This window comes from Aotus nancymaae, unplaced genomic scaffold (genome assembly GCF_030222135.1).
Source record: "Aotus nancymaae isolate 86718 unplaced genomic scaffold, 86718_ANA_hifiasm-v0.15.2.pri h1tg000018l, whole genome shotgun sequence".
Taxonomy (NCBI): domain Eukaryota; kingdom Metazoa; phylum Chordata; class Mammalia; order Primates; family Aotidae; genus Aotus; species Aotus nancymaae.
Window position 1 is genome coordinate 5,361,314 of NW_026988430.1, and position 15,502 is coordinate 5,376,815.

At 57.0% G+C, this 15,502-nt stretch overlaps 1 protein-coding gene across 1 annotated transcript; it reads right to left on the reverse strand.

The window, feature by feature from the left end:
* Window positions 1-486: 486 nt before the first annotated feature.
* RFLNB (refilin B) lies at window positions 487-10,924 on the reverse strand. The gene is made up of 3 exons (XM_012461737.3): window positions 10,709-10,924; window positions 6,377-6,480; window positions 487-4,020 (listed from the first exon to the last, which is right to left on the reverse strand). Exons 1-3 carry the CDS (start codon window positions 10,922-10,924, stop codon window positions 3,690-3,692), a joined length of 651 nt encoding a protein of 216 aa, XP_012317160.3. The 3' UTR covers window positions 487-3,689.
* Window positions 10,925-15,502: the final 4,578 nt, after the last annotated feature.

Sequence of the window (15,502 nt, forward strand, 5' to 3'; positions counted from 1 at the left end):
TTGGTCTTGTGACGCGCTGGGATTATAGGTGGGAGCCCACGTGCTCAGCCGCCCTTGGAAAATCTTATACTTGTAGATTTATATTGTTAAATATAATCACGTCTTAAAATTTCTCAAGATGAGGAGCTGTTTTTCTCATTTTGCTTAACGAAACATAATTTTACTTAAAAATAAGCATCTCTCGAAGTTTTGTTTTTCAGATAATTTATTGTTAAATGGAGAAGTCGCAAAGCGAAAGGGAGAGCAACAGGTGTCAAAGGTCAACTGAAAACATCGCGTCTGTCAAACGCTTTCTGGTTTCCTAAGGTCAGAAACAGGGGAAGTGTCAAATAGAAAGGTATTCGCTCAAATTGAAGGCTTTTTAAAAGGTCTGTGGTTTGAAGGGAAAACAACTTTTCGCTAAAGGTATCCTTATTACCTGAAAGCCATGATTTAAGAGACCGAGAAAAAAGCTTTTTAATTAACAAATAAACAGTGTCTCTCACATACACTTAGGAATGTGTGTTTTTAATCAGTGGGTCTGAAAGCTCACTGCTTCCACCTTGCAAACGAACAGTGAACAGACGCCTCCGACCCACCCTGAGAGGTTCCATTTTCCTCACACGCTTCCTTTTCTGCAGCTGTCAGCAAAGCAGGTTTGGAGAGAAAGAGGGTTGGAAATAACTATAGCTGCTCCCTAGTGAATAACTTAACACAGTAACACCTGGTTTTCCATTTGCATTACACATTCACAATTGCTCACTCCCACTTACTTTACTGATGAATTTCAGACTGTCTCCACCCCTAGCGTGATTTGCCTGAACTTAACAGTCCCCTAAGACAAAAGAAAAAAAAGTCTCCTAAGGACACCGGAGAACATGTGACTCCCACGCCTGCCGCGCAGCGGGTCCTATTTCCACTAAGTGGAAACGGGGCAGAGCAAGGCCTTGAGGACCCTGTAACATTACCTAAAAATTACACTGACCACTTCACAGCATGAAATCAGACAAAAATCCACTGTTATAGTGGCACTTGCTCTATCAACCACAGGAAGCATTTTTCACTCTGCACGTGATTATGAGGAGACGCTGGGGCACCGAGTGCCCCTCACTGGGTCCCAGCTGAGCTTCACCCCGGAAGCTGGAGCCACCAGGGAGGCCGCAGGCCTTGTCCACGGCGCCGTCACGTCTGTTAGGGGCACAGCAGACTGGGCGCTGCTGTCCAAAGAGGACAGCGTGGCTCTCCGCCTCCACCACCGCAGACGAGGCATTATCCCTGCAGAGTCCCCGCCGTGGCTCCGGGCACCGAGTCGGGGCAGATGGAAGCCGTCCACGGAAACCGGAGCCACGGCGGAGGCTGAGCTCACGGCGCTCGGCAGGCCTCGGGCACTTGACATAATCTGGGTGGATTCAAAGGAAGTATCTAGTTTGTTCTTTCCAATATTGGAAGAAAAAAGACCGTCCGCCACTTTCCTTACTCAAACACCGCAGGGATGGGCGGAAGGTTCTAAGGAGCAGGGGCCGGGGAGCGCGGGCGGCCGGAGGCAGGGCCGGGGCCTCGAACCCTGGTCCCCGCCCCGCCGCTGGGCCGGGTCAGCCGAATTCACACCGACCTTGGGAACATCTTCAGTTGACTCCAGCTCCCCTACTGTCGCTTCCACTCGAACAGTGGCATAAGAGGGGCGCAGGTCACCGCGACAGCGGCCAGGTTTGGGCGCCATTCCCTACTCCAATTCAGCTTAGCTTGGCTGGTGTCGGGGGTCGGGGACACAGATGTCCTCGCCTTTTTTTCTTTTAGAGATGGAAGCTCACTATGTTGCCCAGACTGGTCTCGAATTCTCGGGCTCAAGAGCGCCCCCTGCCTCAGTTTCCCAAGTAGCTGTGACTACAGGCACGAGCCACCACACGGGCCTTCACTGCTTTTTGCATTAGTCCTAAGGCACTGGCAGAATCCCGCCAATGCTCACGCCATCGAAGTCCTAAGAATGAGTCAAGCCCGGCCCCTCTCAGGATAACCTGGTCTTCATCCGCCTCTGCCTCCTCCGGTCAGAGCCACCGGTTCCTGCCCCGGGTGTCCTCTCCCCTCATGAACTCTCAAAAGGTGTGTTTTCCAAGCATACTCTTAGAACGCTGTTTCTCTCAAAAAAAAAAAAAAAAAAAAGCCCTCCACTCCGTTTTGCCTTGTGAGAAAATTGGAAAGTATTCTGAAACCCCAAAACATCAGGAGAGCCTCAGAAGCCTGCGGAGACGGTCACCAGATGCCAAGGGTTCCAGGGGTTTTGCCAAAGCCCACGCTTGGAACTGACCACGAGGAAGCAACCGGACCAAAGCCACCGCTCCCAAACCTGCCGTCCATCGGCCTGGCCTTCCCCAAGCAGGCGACAACAGGGCCAACCTTTTTTTTTTTTTTTTTTTTTTAAGGCATCTTATATTGTGGTTTGGGTTTTTTTGTTGTTGTGGTTGTTATCTTGAAAAAGATTTAGGGAATTACAAGAGTTCAGGTAACAGGAAACACGAAAGGAGGTGGGAATTTAAACACACAGGACGGAGCTCAGCTCTCCACGGACTGGACCCCACGGCGCCACCGTTTACTGAATTAGCACCACTTTTGTGCGGTGAAGACCCCGCGGCTGAAATTCCTTAAATCTCACTTTCCATCCTCATCCCTGAGGAACTGACCAGTGGACGGGGAGCATCCCTCCCTCCCATCCCAGACTGCTGCTGCTTTCCGGCCGTCCTCATGGCCTTTTTATCGCCTCATCAGATGGAGACTTTGAGGAAACACCACAGCAGCAAAGCAGGACAAACACTCCTTTCAAAACCAGCTTGAAATTAAAACACAAAGATCTCAGTCATTATGAGATGCAGTGATTTGTTTTCTTCCCCGGACTTGGAGGTATCTCTAGGTTAGACTTCTCTGGGGCTAGAATGACATGAAGGGCAAGGCCACTGGGCTTGGCCAGGGTAGCTGGGGGCAGTGGAAGAGTCGTCCAACCCCAGCGCAGCCTGCCAAGTCATCTGTGAGGTCAGGGGCAGCGGAAGAGCCGGTCCCCCATGCCTAACCCTAACCCCAGCCCGGCCTGGAGAGATCGGGGGCAGGGCAGCGGAAGAGCCGGTCCCCCTATCCCTAACCCTAACCCTAACCCCAGCCCAGCCTGAAGAGGTCAGGGCAGGGCAGCGGAAAAGCCGGTCCCCCAACCCTAACCCCGACCCCAGCCCAGCCTGGAGAGGTAGGGGCAGGGCAGCGGAAGAGCCGGTCCCCCAACCCTAACCCCGACCCCAGCCCAGCCTGGAGAGGTCGGGACAGGGCAGCAGAAGAGCCGGTCCCCCATTCCTAACCCTAACCCCAGCCCGGCCTGGAGAGGTCGGGGTAGGGCAACGGAAGAGCCAGTCCCCCTATTCCTAACCCTAACTCCAGCCCCAGCCCAGCCTGGAGAGGTCAGAGCAGGGCAGCAGAAGAGCCGGTACCCCCAACTCTAACCCTAACCCTAACCCCAGCCCGGCCTGGAGAGGTCAGGGCAGGGCAGCAGAAGAGCCGGTCCCCCCAACCCTAACCCTAACCCTAACCCCAGCCCAGCCTGGAGAGGTCGGGGCAGGGCAGCAGAAGAGCCGGTCCCCCCAACCCTAACCCTAACCCTAACCCCAGCCCAGCCTGGAGAGGTCGGGGCAGGGCAGCAGAAGAGCCGCCCAGCCCCAGCCCAGCCTGCCGAGTCAGCATTCATCCGAGAGGTCGTCGCTGCCCAGGAGCTCCGCGGCTTCAAGCTCCACGCTGGACAGAAACCGCCTCAGCGTCTTGCGGCAGTTGTAATCCAAGGTGGTGGTGTAGACGGTCTTGGGGTATTTGCCGTAGATGATGGTGGTGCTGAGGAAGCGTGCGGGCTTGTGGCGCGGCTCCAAGCGCACCTCAGCCTTGTAGTTGCGCCACGTGCAGTTGGGGAGGCAGGTGACCGTCTGGCTGCAGGAGGCCATGGCCAGGCCCAGGGGCAGCTGCACGCCATCCACGAAGTGCCGCTCCGAGTCGTACGTGACCGAGGATGTGTACCTGGCGGGAGACACAAGGCCGCGTGAAGCCGCTCCTCTAGCCAGGGGCTCGAGGTCCCTACCGTGACCTGGAGTCATCTGTGGCTGCACATGCAGAAACGTGGCCGCTCCAGGGAGCAGCAGCACAGGGTCATAGGGTCTAGAAAACACTTACTGTGTGCCAGGAACTCTTCCAAGTACTTTCCAATTTAATCTTCCCAACAAGCCTGAGAGAGGAACCGAGGTGCGGAGGTGAAGGTCAAGGTGCTACTGAGTGGTGGCGCCGGGATTCAAACGCAGGGTGCAGGCTTCCAAAGCCCACCCCGCATCCCTTCAGCCACTGCGGGCAGCAGCCCTGGGTCCCGCTCCCACTCACATAAGCTAAGACCTCTGCCAAGTCACTGCACTCCCCCAGCCTCCGTTTCCTTTCCGTAAAGGAGGCCTGATAATAAACGGGTGGAGCGTTCCACAGAGCAAGGCAAGTGCTGTCACTGTAACTATTATGTAACGAGGTGGATTCCACTGCTCCATGGGGTGGGGGCCGCTTTCTGTCTCCTCCAGGGATCAATCAGCTCTTATCTATCCATCTATCTATCTGTCTATCATCTATTTTTTGAGATGGAGTCCTGCTCTGTTGGTGGGAGTGCAATGGTGAGATCTCGGCTCACTCCAACCTCCGCCTCCCGGGTTCAAGCCATTCTCCTGCCTCAGCCTCCCAAGCAGCTGGGACTACAGGCACACACCACCACACCCAGCTAATTCTTGTATTTTTTTAAGTAGAGATGGAGTTACACCATCTTGGCCAGGTTGATCTTGAACTCCTAGCCTCAGGTGATCCGCCCACCTCAGCCTCCCAAAGTGCTGGGATTACAGGCGGGAGCCATCGTGACCAGCCTTATTTTTTCTTTTTCTTTTTTGTTGTTGTTGTAGGTAAGGCTGCTAAATTTTTTCTTTTTTAAAAAAGAGAGGTTCTCACTCTGTTGCCCAGGTTGGAGTGCAGTGGCATAATCGATTCACTGTAGCCTCAACCTCCCAGGCTCAAGCAATCTTCCCACCTCAGCCTCCTGAGTAGCTGGGACTACAGGTGTGCACCACCCAGGGAATTTTTGTATTTTGTGTAGAGACGGGTTTCACTATTGTAGCCTGGGCTGGTCTGGAACCATCCTCCTGCTACAGTCCCCCAGAATGCCGGGATTACAGGCGTGAGCCACCGTGCCTGGCCCGGAAGTTAGTTTTCTTTTCTTCCTTTGAGCTGGAGTCTCACTATGTTGCCCAGGCTGGAGTGCAGTGGTGAAGTCTAAGCTCACTGCAACCCCCACCTCCCGAGTTCAAGCGATTCTTCTGCCTCAGCCTCCCGCGTAGCTGGGACTACAGGCGTGAGCCACCATGTCTGGCTAATTTTTGTATTTTTACTAGACAGGGTTTCACAATGTTGGCCAGGATGGCCTCGATCTCCGGACCTCGTGATCTGCCTGCCTTAGCCTCCCAAAGTGCTGGATTACAGGAGTGAGCTGCTGCACCCGGCTCAGAAGTTAGTTTTCCTATAGAAGCAAACTTTCATGCATTTTACTGAATTATTATGGCTTTGTAGATACCAAACTGTGTAGAAGCGTCACACACAGACACATCTAACAGCACTGCCCCCAAGCAGCCCCTACCCATGGCCGGGTGAGTAAGAATTAGAATTCTTTTGTGATTCGGATGGAAAAGTCTCGCCTCCTCAGGTAAGTAGTGAAGGGCCGGTGGGAGCAGACGTCATGAAGTCACGGCCCCATTTTCTTCAGAATTCAAGCCTCACAGACACAGAAGGCTCAGCCGCTCACCTCCAAGCGGACGAACCTCTGCTTTGTTCCATGTCAAAGGGCCTTTGTGTTAATGCAACTGAAACTCCAGCTATGAAACCACCAGGTACCAAAAGTAAAACTGCTGTCTCTAAAGAGGCCTGTCCTTAACTGAGCCTCTGAATGCGTCTTTGCCCCCAGGTACTCCTGAATGAGACGATTCCCAGGGGAAGATTGGCACTTGCCTAGTGAAACTGTACCATGGGACAAGGTTGAACTACCTCACAGAGGGGTTTGCAGGTCAGGGAGTCGGGGGCAGCAGCTTCTGGAAAGAATTCATTTCTGACAGAAATGTAAGCCTCTGATGGCCACGGTATGTGACGTGCAGAATAGAAGCTGCACAGCTTTACACATAACACGATCTCATATAGTGCACTGGTTAGAATGCCGGGAAAAAAGAGGGCCCATCAAACTATTAATCGCCTTTGGCGTACTTCTGCAATTAACTGTTTTTAATAACAAGCATTAATATCTCGAATGAAAAATGAACTCTTAAGAACAGAGTGAAAGTGGGGCCTGCGGTATTTCTATATTTACCTTACTTCCTTTGGTGGTAAGGGGTCAAACTCCACTCCTTCGCCAAAGGACAGGGGGCACAGCCTCAGTGCACAGCCGGGAGGCAGAGGCAGAGATGCTGGATTCTTAAGGACAGAGAAGAACGCAGTTAGAGCTCTTGTAGGCCATTTCTTTCTTTCTTTCTTTCTTTTTCTTGAGATGGAGTCTCACTCCATTGCCCAGGCTGGAGTGCAGTGGTATGATCTTGGCTCACTGCAGCCTCTGCCACCCAGGTTCAAACGATTCTCCTGCCTCAGCCTCCTCAGTAGCTGGCATTACAGGCATGCATCACCATGCCTGGCCAATTTTTTTGTATTTTTAGTGGAGGCGGGGTTTTGTCATGTTGGCCCGGCTGGTCTCGAACTCCTGACCTCAGGTGACCCACCCACCTCAGCCTCCCAAAGTGCTAGGATTACAGGTGTGAGCCACCGGGCCTGGCCCCCGAAGGCCATTTCGAAGCATGGCCAACAGGAGGCTGTGGCTCTGAGCCTTCAGCTGATGGGCCTGGCTGGGATCTGTGTCCCCCCTGCTGGGCACACCAGAGAAGCACTGGGCAGGGAGCCAAGAGGTCTGGGTTCAAATACCAGGCTGACCACGACTGTGCTGTGTGCCTCAGAGGAGTCACATCGCATGCCCTGTGACTGTATCAGCACAGCAAGGCGACGCCCCCTTCCCCTGCTGAGGTTGTGGGAAAGGAAAGGAGCTTCAGCCAGCCGCCACCCCCGGCCACGCGGTGGGAAACCTTGGTGAGCTGAGGCTCACCTCGCCAGAACCCTCCATTCCATAGCGCTCCGTCTCAGCAACACTCTAGGAAAGGTCAAAACAAAAAATATGCAACCAGGGAACTTTACGTTTTTCAACTAAAGATTCAATCTGGCCAAGTGCAGTGGCTCACACCTGTAATCCCAGCACTTTGGGAGGCGGAGGTGGGAGGATCCCTTGAGCCCAGGAGTTTGAGACCAGCCTGGCCAACATGGTGAAACCCCATCTCTACTAAAAATACAATAATTAGCCAGGCGTGGTGGCAGATGCCTGAAGTCCCAGCTGCTCGGGAGGCTGAGGCACGAGCATCACTTGAACTGAGGACGCAGAGGTTGTAGCAAGCTGAGATTGTGCCCCTGTTCTCCAGGCTGGGTGACTGAGACTGTGTCAAAAAAGAAAAAAGACAGACACCAAATGTTCTCCCTGTCACCCTCCACCATCCAGCACGCTCAGCGAAGCAGAGCACAGCAGCACTTCCGGCCGGGTCACTGCGTGGGACTCTGATTAACCAGGAAGGTTCTAGAAGGCGGTGCTGGCTTTCACCAGGTTGCAGGAATCCGGGCCTCCGTGTTAAGCGGGCAAAGTTAAACACGGTGCAGAGTCTGAGCCCAGAAGCCCTTTGTCAACCAGGGCTCTCTCATTTTCTTTACCTAATTTGAGAGAAGGATGTGCATTTGGGCCAGTGCGTCTCCCAGGACAGAGGAGGAGGCAAACGTTTCTAGAAGGCTAGAAGGTTGGCTCTGAGACCAGGACTAGGTGTTAAGAGTGGGGCGGGAATGTGAAAGCCAAAGGGGCCCAGGATGGGAGAGGCAGAGGATCCTGAGGGTCCAGATCCTGGGCCTGGGTGGAGGAGGGGCTGTGGGTGGGAACCAAGGTCAGTGAATTGTGTGTGTGTAGGGGGGTGAATCGTGTGTGGGAGGGTGAATTGTGCGTCGGGGGGTGAATTGTGTGGGAAGGTGAATTGTGTGTGGGGGGATGAATCGTGTGTGGAAGGGTGAATCGTGGGTGGGGGGTGAATCCTGTGTGTAGGGGGGTGAATTGTATGTCGGGGGATGAATTGTGTAGGAGGGTGAATTGTGTGTCAGGGGGTGAATTGTGTGGGAGGGTGAATTGTGTGTCAGGAGGTGAATCGTGTGTGGAAGGGTGAATCGTGGGTGGGGGGTGAATCCTGTGTGTAGGGGGATGAATTGTGTGGGAGGGTGAATTGTGTGTCAGGGGGTGAATCGTGTGTGGAAGGGTGAATCGTGGGTGGGGGGTGAATCCTGTGTGTAGGGGGATGAATTGTGTGGGTGGGTGAATTGTGTGGGGGGGTTGAATTTGTGTGTGGGGTGAACTGTGGGGGGGTGAATTGTACGGGGGTGAATCGTGTGTGTGTGGGTGCATCTTGGGAGTGTGAATTGTGTGGGTGTGTGAGTGAATCGTCTGTGGGGGTGTTAATCGTGTGTGGGGATGAATCGTGTGTGGGGGGGTGAATCATGTGTGGAGGGGTGAATCGTGTATTGGGTGAACTGTGTGTGGGGGTGAATCGTGTGTGGGGGTGAATCGTGTGTGGGGGTGAATTGTGTGTGTGGGTGAATTGTGAGGGGGGGAATTGTAGGGGGGTGAATCGTGCGTGGGGGTGAATTGTGGGAGGGTGAATTGTGTGGGGGGGAATTGTGTGTGTGGGTGAATTGTGTGGGGGGGAATTGTAGGGGGGTGAATCGTGCGTGGGGGTGAATTGTGGGAGGGTGAATTGTAGGGGGGTGAATCGTGTGTGGGGGTGAATTGTGGAGGGGTGAATCGTGTGTGGGGGTGAATTGTGGGGGGGTGAATTGTAGGGGGGTGAATCGTGCGTGGGGGTGAATTGTGGGAGGGTGAATTGTAGGGGGGTGAATCGTGTGTGGGGGTGAATTGTGGGGGGGTGAATCGTGTGTGGGGGTGAATTGTGTGGCGGTGAATTGTGTGTGGGGGGAATTGTAGGGATGGGCTGAATCGTGTGGGGAGTGAATTGTGTGTGCGGGTGAATTGTGGGGTGAATTGTAGGGGGTGAATCGTGTGTGGGGGTGAATTGTGGGGGGGTGAATTGTAGGGGGGTGAATCGTGTGTGGGGGTAAATTGTAGGGGGCTGAATTGTGTGTGGGGGTGAATTGTATGGGGGATGAATTGTGGGGAGGTACATAAGGTGTCAGCATTAGCTTCTGCAAACAGTCCCCACATAGTGACAGCCGGCCCTGCTCCCCCCGCCAGCTCTCTGGCTGCCAGACTCTCCCCAACAGAAGCGGGCACCTCCCAGGTGTCCCCATGAGAAGGTGGGTGCTTCTGTGAACCCAGCACCGCCTTCCAGGCAACCCTAGGGCGCTCGGTTCTCTCGCCTTCTCTGCTTCCTTCCATCCCTGCCCACCCTGAGCACTGCCTTTGCTCCAGGCTGGGGCTGGGGTGACGCGGGGCGCGGGGGTCGGAGAGAGGGCAGCAGACACATGAACGAACAGTCACTGTGGGAGGGGGACGCAGCCGTGGACGCTGGCGAGGCCTGGGGAGCGTCAAGGAAGGCGGAGGTGACGCGAGCAGGGCACTGAGGGACCAGCACGACTCCTCCGGGGAGAGGCGAGAGGCCCTGGGCGCGCGGGCGGAGGGCGCAGCGGAAACGCGGGGGGTGCGCGTCCTGTGGCCGGGACAGGTAGACGACGAGGCCAGACGCGGCGGGACGGGAGGGCACTGAGGGCCGAGATGAAGCAGCCCCGTCTGGGAATGGACGTGAGGACCCCGCCCTGATGCCCAGCCAGAGTCAGGGTGGAGCGCGACACCACCAGCACCGGGGAGCCCCCACGGGGTCCCCAGGAACAGCGGCGCGCCGCCGACCTCACCCGGGGAGGGCTGACATCCCACCCGTGGCTGCAGCCCCCTTGGGGCGTCGCTGAGACCGTGGGCAGGATATGGGTTCCGCAGCGACATCGGCGTCCGAGCGACTCCCAGGACTACAGATTAGGGGGAGCTTTTTCCTTCCATGAAAACTTTAAAGTAAAATAAAAGGTTCCACCGCCCAGAGGCCTCCCAGCCATCAATTTCCCAGGGTTCCGGCAAAGAGGGGCCTCGAGGCCGCAGCTGGGGCGGGACCTTTCTGGGAAGGTCGGGGAGGCGGCCTTCGCTCTGGGGTGGGGATCGCGGGGCGCAAGCGCTGCGGGGGGGCCGGGAGGAGGCAGGAGCCCAAACCGCGGGGTGTCTGCCAGGGTCGGGGCGGGCCAGGGTTCCCTCCAGGCGCCCCCCGCAACCCGGCAGCCCGGGGGCCGCCACCGAAGAGAGGAGATGGCTCTGCGCTCCCGGGGCTCCCGTGCCTCCCGGGCGACGACAACTTTCCAGCCACCGTCTCCAGCTGGCTCCCGCCCCGGGCTCCCTGCAAGGAACGCGCTACCGACAAAGCTCCGAGGGACCCACAGAGCTCCGAGACCGGGGTTCCCGGGGACCCACAGAGCTCCGAGACCGGGGATCCCGGGGACCCACAGAGCTCCGAGACCGGGGATCCCGGGCCTCACAGCCGCCGCGTTCGGGGAGCAGGAGCCTGCGAGGGCCACTCACCGGAGCCGTGGGGGTCGCCGCCACGTCGGGCTCCAGCGCCCCCGGGGCGGGAGCGCGCTCCCCGCCGCCTCCGCCGCCCGCGGCCGCCGCGAGCCCCCAGTGGCTGGGGCTGGGGCTGGGGGGGAGCCCCGAGTCCGGGCTGTCCAGGACGCCGTCGCCCTTCTTCCTCGCGTCCACGAGCTCCGGCACATCCTGCAGGCTCAGCCGGCCCACCATGGCGGCGCGCGACGGGGTCCGAGGCACAGAAGCCAGGGTCTTGGGCGAGCGAGGGGCGCAGACGCGGGCCGGGGCCGCCGCCCGCCCGGCCGCCCTCCCGCCCTCCCTGCCCCGCTGCCCGCGCGCCGCCCGCGCGCCGCCTGGGTCTTGCCGCTGCCAGGCCCGCCCTCGGCCCCGCCCCGCCGGCTCTATCCCGCCCTCTGCCACGCCCCTCCGGCTCCGCCCCGCCCTCGACCACGCCCTAACCGGTGGGTGGGAAAGACCCCCAGCCCGGCCTGGCCCTCCACCTGCTACAGGTGAAAGCGGGGACTCTATCGCGCCGGGTCCCTGGGGGCACGTTGACCCCTCGCTCTGTCCCAGCGGGACCCAGGAGGCGCTAATAGCTTCAGACCCGACGGTCAGGGGGCGGGGGGAGCAGGAGCCTGCTGAGGTGCAGAGGCCCGGGGAGCCCGCAAAGCAACAACTGGAAACTATTAATCGTTAATGCGCTTCGTATGGCCGCAGCCGCTTGTTGGCTCAGCAGGGCGGGTTCTGGCGCTCATGCCTGTCCCGGAGGAAGGGGGCCTTCGCGGGTCCTCAGGGGGCTCCGCAGGCCCCAGTCACCCCCTGGCCTGGGCGCTCAGCTGGACACCCTGCGGCTGGCGCAGACCCCGCCTCCAGTGGACAAGTGGACACGCCTACAGTGTCCACCTGCATGTGGACAAGCCAGCAGGTTGACCGCGGGCTGCTTTTAGGGCCACGGGCCGCCCAGTGGGGACCACAGCTTTTTACTCACGGGCCAACCGCTCTGCCACCGCCCCCCGCCCCCACCAGGAGAATCCCTTCTGAAAAAGAGACAGGACTTCTCCTCTCCCCTTGGGTTTGACCACGAAGCCTCATTCCCAGTGGGAACTCTTCTCCGTAGCTGCGGGTGTAGGGCTGTAGGTTTTCTCACAGATCTCCAAGGTCTGCAGCAAGTGCAGGGAGGCCCCACTCCCACCGGCCACCCTCCTCTGGGGTTCTGATGGGTGTAAGCTGAGGGCCTGGAGCTGGAGCCTCATCCAGACCCACAGGGCAGATCCGAGGAGGCGGCACGCCCTGGATGTCCCTGGCTAAGACAGTGGAAGCCCAGTCCACATCCTCGCAAAGATAAGGGATATTTGTCCTACTTAAATTCAGAGACTCAGAGCAGGTAGATCTTAGAGACTGACTGGCAAAGTTCCGTCCTCTTACCTCCCTTACTGTCACTTTCACATAAGGAAACAGGGATTTCACTTGTCCCAAGTCACACAAGTGATCCAAGACAGCTTGCTGCAAACAGAAAGCCAGCATCATCCCTCCACGAAGGGAAAACCTGGCACCTGCCTGTGTGCTGGGAGGTGGTCTATTCATTCAGGGTCTGAGGGATAGATGACAAAATCCATAATGCACAGTCCTGGTTAAACCGTCCGTGCAAGTGTTACCAGGAAGGGGTCCCGATCCAGACCCCTGAGAGGATTCTTGGATCTCTAGCAAGAAAGAATTCAGGGCAAGTCCATAAAGTGAAAGCAAGTTTATTAGGAAGGTAAAGGAACAAAAGAATGGCTAACAGACCCAGCAGCCCCGAGGAGTGGGTTATTTATGCCTCCCCTTTTCAGAGCATAGAGGGTGACTTCCTGACATTGCCATGGCATTTGTAACTGTCACGGCGCTGCGGGAATGTAGCAGTGAGAATGACCAGAGGTCACGCTCGTTTCCATTTTGGTTTTGGTGGGTTTTAGCCAGCTTCTTTACTGTCAAACTACGATGAGGAGGGAGCCAGTCATGGTGGCTCACACCTATAATCCCAGCACTTCAGGAGGCCGAGGCAGGTGGATCACTTCAGGTCAGGAGTTCAAGACCAGCCTGGCCAATGTGGTGAAACTCTGTCTCTACTAAAAATATAAAAATTAGCCAGGCGTGGTGGCACACACCCATAGTCCCAGCTACTCGGGAGCCTGAGGCAGGAGAATCACTTGAACCTGGGAGGCAGAGGTTGCAGTGAGCAGAGATCCAGCCACTGCACTCCAGCATGAGCAACAAGAATGAGACTATCTCAAAAGATATATACACATAATGAGGAGGGACATCAGGTTTGTCCGCTTTTGTCCAGTCTGTCCGACTGGGGGCCACATGGTGCCGAGGGGAACCCAGAGAGCACCTGTGGCCTGGCCAAGGCACCTCCTTGAACTCACGGCGTTTCAGCCCGCCCAAGCCCTTCTGGGTGGGAGGGACAGCGATGCTCTCTGTCCCCAAGTAAGAACCGTGCATCTCAGACCCTGGAAGCCAGGACTGCATCCACAGTCCTCAGCGGCGAGTTCACACGACTCATCTACTTTGGATTTTCTGAACGGCCTTTCTCCTGGGCCCATCATCATCCTGTGTCTTATCTAGATGTTTTCCAAAGGAAATTGCTTAAAGAAACTCAAGTCAAATCCTGAGAAAGGGCCCATTCTACCTTTACCACCTGTGAAGACAGGACTTGTCTTGAATGACAGCTGAGGTGCACCTAGAAAGCAGGGGTGAGTCGGGAGGAAGGAGTAAGCCCCAAGGAGACCAGAGGCCTGAGCCAGGCAGGCCTCTTCTCAAAGCTGTCCTTCCAGAGCGGGGCACCAGCACCCCACCCCCGCCTGGGTCCCAGATATGCAGTGTCCTCAGAGGACTTGGCTTCTGGCTGGAGCCCCCTCCCCGCGGGGTCTGAGAAACAAATGGTGCCACACAATGAATGTCAATCCCGCAGCTTTGTCTTTTCTGCATCGAATGCAGCCGATGCCCAAATGGGAGGTAAGCCAGACCGGAACAGCGCAGGCCCCCACACTGCTGCTGCGCGTTCTTCAGTTAGAAGAACAGCCTGTCTTCAGACAGCGGATCAAACACACTGGCCCCGTGTGCTGGCTGTGCCCCATGCCTGTCTTCAGTGAGCCCCGCCAGACGGTGGATTAAAGAAACACCTGCGCCCCCGCACGGTGGCTGCGCCCCAGGTCTTGGGTTGTTCTGTGGCTGGAGTAAAGTGGTGTGGTCTTAGCTCACTGCAACCTCCACCTCCCGGGTTCAAGCGATTCTCCTGCCTCAGCCTCCCGAATAGCTGAGATTACAGGTGCCCACCACCACCATGCCCAGCTACTTTTTGTATTTTTAGTGGAGATGGGTTTTCACCATGTTGGCCAGGCTGGTCTCCAACACCTGACCTCAGGTGATCTGCCTGCTCTGGCCTCCCAGAGTGCTGGGACTGTAGGTGTGAGCCACCGCGCCCGGCTGGCTTCTTCCCAGATCTCTCAGTTGGGAGACCACCAGTTTGTTGGAGACATGGGGTCTGGTCAACCCCAGGTGAGGACACAAACTCAGATGGCAAGTGCAGTTGGCATCAGTCAGCCCAACATGCCCTGTGTGGGCATCCCCCGATGCCAGTCAAAGGCGGCTCCACTCTGGAGGCCTCCTCTTTGTGAGCTAAGAGCTGATTCTCCAAATGCTCCCTAGTAACACAGAAAAGGACCTTCCTTGTCTTCTGCAAAATAAAATCCAGATGGGATTTTGCAAAGAGCCGGGCACATGGCCTCCTTGGAACTGCACCAATGCACTTGTGCTCCTGGCTCTGTTCTGTGTATTCACACTGGACGAGGACTTGCAGGCCAGAAAAACAGCCCTTGGTGAGCAACTGAAGGGACGACCCTTGGCTCCTGGGCCGAGAGATGTGCTGGAAGGTGTGCTGTCAACATCTCTGGGAGCAAATGTTGGCCCGTGTGGCCCCACTCCACAGGCAGGTGCGGGTCCCCACGGTACTTTAGGACGCCTTGAGAGTTCAGGTCTGTGGGGGCTGCCCGGGAAGGGATGGAGACCAAGGGCCTTTGGAGGCAGCCAGTTTGCTCCACACAATGACAGGTGACCAGCTGTGCTCTTCCCGGGAGCCACAGGGCTTAACGCATCCCTCTTCCAGCCCCAATTCAGTGCAGAGTACACGCAGGCTGGAGGCAGCTGTGGTTTGCAGCCCACTACTTGCTGCGGACATTTACCCACTTTGAAGAAACATGTTTCAGTTTCGAGTCTTTACTGAGAATCAGCCAGGGGTGGGGAAGAACTTGGGGTGAGGGGAGGGTCTTCTCTCTTCCCCGGCCACATCGGCCTGGGGTCCACTGGGGCTGCGTGGATGCCTCTCTCCCCACTCCCCTGTCGGACCCCCACCCCGCCCCCAACCGCTGACAAGTACTTCTGGAAGTCCCCGAAGGTGCCTTCACATGCTCATGAATAAACCTGGTCACACACATGGAATGCCTGCTGTTAGTTTTCTTTTCTCTTTCTAGCCCTCCCTGCCTGGCCTCTGGTTCTGCTAACGTGTGTGACAGTGGACCTCCACCGGCCTCCAGTAGGGTGCCCTGCTGAGAGCACCGTCAGCCCCTGCGGCTGCTAGAGAGAGGGCAGCCCTTTGCCAGGCAGCGCACAGAGCCCTTGCACTGCGGCCAGTGCCGGTGGTGGTACAGCTCACAGGCGCAGACTGCGGGTGTTCTGCTGCAAAGTGCCTCTCGCGCCTCCGGGTTACAAGGACGGGTGGTCCTGAAGCACCGTGGCTTCCTTTATGTCTGCCTT